At 61.2% G+C, this 5,595-nt stretch overlaps 1 protein-coding gene across 1 annotated transcript; it reads left to right on the forward strand.

Moving 5' to 3' along the window:
• Positions 1 to 1,121: 1,121 nt before the first annotated feature.
• Positions 1,122 to 3,717, forward strand: LOC124232242 (cationic amino acid transporter 4-like). The gene is made up of 4 exons (XM_046649202.1): positions 1,122 to 2,103; positions 2,569 to 3,161; positions 3,404 to 3,540; positions 3,615 to 3,717. Exons 1-4 carry the CDS (start codon positions 1,122 to 1,124, stop codon positions 3,715 to 3,717), a joined length of 1,815 nt encoding a protein of 604 aa, XP_046505158.1.
• Positions 3,718 to 5,595: the final 1,878 nt, after the last annotated feature.

A 5,595-nucleotide genomic window follows, 5' to 3' on the forward strand; every position in this document is an offset into this window, starting at 1 on the left:
CCAGCTCAGCCCCCACACCTCCCAGTGTTGAGGGGGCCTGGATGTTGCTCCAGCTGGTGGAGTCCATGTGTTGAGGTGAGAGATCAAGGAGGGTGTCTGCAGCAATGGAAAGCAGGTGGGCTCCAGGCCCCACCCAAGACCTGGACCTTGACCTCCACCAGCCTCTCAACGCCACCCTGGTGGGCTGGGCTAGTCAGTTTCCTGGGGGCCTGGGCTTCCTCATCTGTGAACCAGGCACAGTAACAGGGCTTCCCTAGAACCTGGGAGTCTGGTCTGGACTGTCTGAGGTGTGGGTAGGTAGGCTGAATGCGTGTGTGACTGCGAGGCAGGGCCCAGTGCTGGATCTGGTGCCCAGGGGTGAGGGCAGGTCCTCTGCACAGAGCACAGAGTAGGGGAGGCAGTGACAGCAAGTGAGTTGCATCAAGTTCTGAGGGAAGGGACTTAGGCTGGAGAGGAGGTGAAGGCTTGGGTACCTGGGGACAAGGGCATTGCTGTAGTGGCCCCTAGAGTAGTGCACTGGTCGTGTGTCAGGGTGTGAGGGCAGGGCATGAGGCCTTGGCTTTGGGTGCAGGGCCCAAGATGGCCCCACTCCTGGTAGGGTGCGCTGATACACCACCTCAGCAAGGCTTAGGACGAGGGGATGAACACAGCTCTCTGAGGCCAGGTGGCTGCTTCAGCATAGCCCAGGGCCACAGAATCGCTCCTGTTCTGGGTATTACAGGCCTGGCTCAGCTCATGGGAAACCTTGTGTTTCCATCCTGCTCTCAATTCCAGACCACTGGAGTGGTTCCTAGCCGGGTTCCCTGGGACTGCCCCTTCCCCACCTTCAAGGCCCCTCCCAGGCACACCCAGGGTCCCCCTCCACCGGGCTCCCTCCCTTGCCAGGAAAGCAGGCCAAAGGGATCCCCATGCTTCCCTGTGAGCTCCTGCCCACCCTGCTGGCAGACCCTGACTCTGCCTCATCCAGTCCTCCAGCTAGGCAGTGGTTCCAGGATGGGGTCCCTAGGGCAGGGTCAGAGCAAGGACTGAAGGCTGGTCAGCACCCAGCTGGGCAGCCTGTCACTCCCTCTGGCCCTCGTAGGTGCCGGCAGCTGGCTTGGTGCTCCTCTCAGCTGCCCACCATGGCCCACGAACTGTCCAGCACCACCAGCCTGTCACACTTCTGCCAGAAGCTGAACCGGCTGAAGACACTGGAGGACTCCACCACGAAGAGATCGTTGAGGCACCACCTGACCATGCTGGACCTGATCCTGCTGGGCATGGGTACCACGGGGAGTGTGGGCCTCTATGTGCTTGTGGGCACTGTGGCCAAAGAGATGGCTGGCCCTGCGGTACTTGTGTCTTTCAGCATGGCTGCTGTGGCCTCCCTGCTGGGAGTCCTATCCTATGCAGAGTTTGGGGTACGTGTGCCCGGTAGGGGTTCTGCCTACCTGTTCACCTATGTGTCCATGGGTGAGCTGTGGGCCTTCCTCGTTGGCTGGAACACGATCCTGGGGTACCTCATTGGTGGTGCCGCTGTGGCCCAGGTATGGAGCAGCTATGTGGATGCCATCTTCAGCCACCGCATCCGCAGCTTCACCATGGCCCATGTGGGCATCTGGCAGGTGCCGTTCCTGGCCCAGTACCCAGACTTCTTGGCTGCTGGAGTCATACTTTTGGCCTCCGCATTAGTCTCTTACGGAGTTGGGGTCTCCTCCTGGCTCAACCGCACGTTCTCTGCCATCAACCTGGTTGTCATCCTCTTCATCATCATCCTGGGGTTTGTCCTGGCCCGCCCGCACAACTGGAGCACTGAGGAGGGCGGCTTTGCACCCTTCGGCTTCTCCGGCATCATAGACGGCGCCGCTACTTGCTTCTTTGCCTTCCAGGGCTTTGGCGCCATTGCTGCCTCCAGCATGGAGGCCCAGAATCCAAAGCAAGCCGTGCCTATGGCCATCGCCATCTCGCTTGGCCTGGCGGCTGGTACTAACATCCTCGTCTCTGCTGCACTCACCTTCATGGTGCCCTGGCGCAGCCTGGACCCTGACTTGGCGCTCACTGATGCCTTCAACCAGCGGGGCTACAGCTGGGCGGGCTTCATCGTGGCAGCTGGTGCTATCTGCGGTAAGAGGCCCTTCTGGGCAAGGAGGGAGGCAACAGGGTGGTGGGGCCCTGCCCTAAGCCTCCCTGGGAACACAGCTCCATCTGGGCCTGTGTTCCCAGTTGCATCCTGGGCCCAGGAAGGTGCTAATGATTAGACTCTCCACCCAGGCTTGTTGGGAGGGACCTACTCACCGCCCCTCCCAATTGTACACAGAATGTCAGTTCTGGGCATGAGCTGCCTGGTCCTTGCCTGGTGGAGGGACTCAGCCCTCATCAAATTCTCCAGGGAGTCTGTCACTTAAACTGGGCTGTCCCATTCCTGGGTGGTGAGGGGCAACAATCCAGTACCTTACATACACTCAGGCTCACTCTGAGAGCCCAAATTCATGCTCCTGTTCCCTAGGGGCCGCCCAAGCTCTGGTCCCCAGCAGCAACCCTTGGTGGGCCTGTCCACCATGCTGACCAGTCTCCCACCCTCTGCCACAGCCATGAACACTTTCCTGCTCAGAACAGTCATTTTCCTGCCACGTATGGTCCATGCCATGGCCGCCGATGGGCTCTTCTTCCAGGTGTTTACCTACATGCACCCTCAAACACTGGTACCCATTGTGGGCATCATGGTATTTGGGGTCCTCATGGCTTTCCTGGCGCTGCTGCTGGACTTCAAGGCATTGGTCCAGTTCATGTCCATCAGTGCACTGCTGAACCACACCATAGTGGCCACCAGCATTATCATGCTACGCATCCACAAGTCCCCTCCATCCAGTTCCCTGGGCTCAGTCAGTCCTGTGGGCACAGAGCAGGCCTCAGCCCCTGAGCCCAGGCAGCTGCGACCAGCCCTGAGGCCCTACCGCTCCTTCCCGGGTGGGTACAGACCTGGAGCTGCCGTGGCTTGGGCACTTGGTGTCCTGGTGGCCTCAGCCATCACTCTGGACTGCATGCTGGTCTTTGGGGGCTCGGCCCTGCACCTCCCGCCCTGGGGCCACACCCTGCTGCTCCTGCTCAGCTCCGTCATGTTTCTGCTCAGTCTCCGCTTCCTGGGGGCCCACCAGCAACAGCGCCGGGAGAATGCCTTTCAGGTACTTCCTCCAGCCAGCAGCCCTCACTCTCAGCCCAGCCAGCTCCCTTCGCCCCTTCCTCCTATGCCGTGGCAGGAAACACCAGGGCTCACGGGGTGGGGAAGGCCAGTACCGCATCCCCCTCTTTCTGCATGGCAAGTGGGCACTTGTCTCTGGAACCTGCAGAGGCACAGAAAGCCTCCGTGAACTCCCGAGAAATCAGGCCCCAGGCCAGCAGCCCATCCCTGCCCTTGTCCCCTCAGGTTCCCATGGTGCCCCTGACTCCAGCCCTGAGCATCCTCCTCAACGTCTTCCTCATGCTGCATCTGAGCTATCTGAACTGGCTGAGCTTGTCCATATGGCTGCTGATTGGTGAGTGGGGGCCAGGCCAGGACCCCAGGTGGGCTGCAGGAGGAGGGCAAGCAGGGAAGCTGGGCTGGGACCTGCCCCTTAGGCTTGTGCCATCCTTACAAGACTCGTGGTGTATTTTGGCTATGGCATCTGGCATAGCAAGGAGAACCAGCGGCAGCTGCCAGGGTTGACTGCCACATGTGGTGGCCTGGAGGAGACGGTGTAGGCCCTGCAGCCCCTCAGCCAGGCCCTGGCCCAGGAGCCCGGCCACATGGAGCAGCCTGCCAGGCTATGAGGACTGCTGGGGGCCTGCCTGCCCTCCCCCACCTCCTCAGCAGGCCAGAGGGGCTGGCAACCCTTCTATTCTGAGGAGCACAGGTTATAGGCCTGCTCAGGCCAGGTGGTCCTCAGGACCTGAGGACCTTAGCACAGATGCCAAGTGGGCCATGATCAGCGTTGGTGTGGTGGACTCTGGCTAGCGCCCTCCAGTTTATGACCAACTCCAGCTACCTGGGCAGGTGGAAGTAGGGCAGACAGGGAAGAGGGTCGCAGCCCCAGGGATCCACAATAATAACCGCTCGGCCAGCCGTGTGGCCTGCTGCCGTGTCCATTGTGGTGTTCTTTGTGGCACTGAGTCCTTACCTGCCCCCAGGAACCAGATTGTCCCCAATCCACAGCTGAGGTGCCAAGATCTGTAAGGGGAAGGCATCAGCCCTGGGACAGCCCTGAGTCAGGGACATGGCCAAGCCTGGTTCCTGAGGCCTTACCCTCGGGCCAGTGCCCTCTGGCCAGCTCAGAGGGGAGCTACACACATCAGGCACAGAGGGGTCCCTGACAGTGTGGGCCCAGGCTCCCTCCGACAGGTTTCCCACATGTCGCCTTGGGAGCGGATCCAGAGAGAACCTGGACCCCAAAGAGGGTACCTAGAAAGGTCAGTGGAGTCCTGGGGTTCCCTCAGTTTCCCAGGGCTCCCAGAGTAGGGCATGTGCCTGAGGCCTGTCCCAGGATGTGGAGGCCCACCTGCCTGGGTACACGCATCTCTCAGGCACAGGCCCACACACAGCTCCCCTGGGGGCGCACACCCATGTGCAGACTGAGGCAACAGCTGTTTCCAAGCTCAGGGCCCCCAGCTCCAGCTGCGTCTCTCCCTGCCACTCCCTCAAGCTTTGGGATAAAGGCTCAGGATGGGACATGCATACAGGTGGGTGCATGAGCTCCTGGGCCCCACCTGGTGGCTGTAGGGCCCCATCTTTAGGGGTCCCCAGGCCAACCCTGCACCCCCACTGGTCTCTCCAAGGCCATGCTATGTCTACCATAGACGCCTCCACCTCGCCGTTCCCGCCTGTGAGGACCACACAGAAGCCGCTGGCTGTGGCAGCTTTACTCCTCAACTCTCCACATCAGCTTCCTCTGGGCCCCAAGGACAACCAGGCACACGTGACCCCACTCCAATAACGAGGCCGCAGCGCCGTGATCTCTCACCCCGGCCCGTCTGTACTCGCCTCCCATGGACACTGCTTTGGGGATTGAGAGGCAGCAGGGACCCCAAGGCTTGGCTGGGGCTCCAGGTGCCAGATGATTCCAGATGCTGCCCAGCCTGAGCCCCAGCCTTGGCCCTCCCCAACCTGGCCAATGATGCTCTACCAACAAGCTTCCAGCATGCCCCTGGTACCAGGGACCCATGAGAAAGCAACTGCTTGTCTCCCTAGGGTGGGTACCCCCAAATCCATGAAAGTGCCCTGGGACCAAGAGATTGCTTGGCTCCTGCAGCTCCCACCCACTCCCGCTTCACCCCCCACTCCCCCGGCCAGGGGCCTAGGGGCACAGAGAAATTCTCCAGCAGGCAGGGCTCAAGCCCCATTAGCTTAGGCAGGCTCTGGGCCTCCACGCCAGAGGCCTCCCCCCAGTGAGTGGCTGTCCTGGGGGCAGGAGAGTCTACTGGCCTGCTCTGCCCACTCCTGGAGTGGCCCGGCCCTCACAGGCCTCATCTTACTCATCCATTGACTCCATCCACCCCTAGCCTGAGTCCTGGGTCTCAGCCCTGTGTCCTTGCTGAGGACACAGGGGACAAGCAAGCTGGGACCTGCCTCTCAGAAGCTCCCTG

The sequence above is a fragment of the Equus quagga genome, unplaced genomic scaffold, assembly GCF_021613505.1.
Source record: "Equus quagga isolate Etosha38 unplaced genomic scaffold, UCLA_HA_Equagga_1.0 HiC_scaffold_3712_RagTag, whole genome shotgun sequence".
In the NCBI taxonomy this organism is placed as follows: Eukaryota; Metazoa; Chordata; class Mammalia; order Perissodactyla; family Equidae; genus Equus; species Equus quagga.

Bases quoted from the DNA above. Each gene is read 5' to 3' on its own strand.
- LOC124232242 (XM_046649202.1), top strand. From the start codon at position 1,122: ATGGCCCACGAACTGTCCAGCACCACCAGCCTGTCACACTTCTGCCAG. The intron at 2,104-2,568 runs GTAAGAGGCCCT...CCTCTGCCACAG, and splicing joins GGCAGCTGGTGCTATCTGCG to CCATGAACACTTTCCTGCTC. The intron at 3,162-3,403 runs GTACTTCCTCCA...TTGTCCCCTCAG, and splicing joins GCCGGGAGAATGCCTTTCAG to GTTCCCATGGTGCCCCTGAC.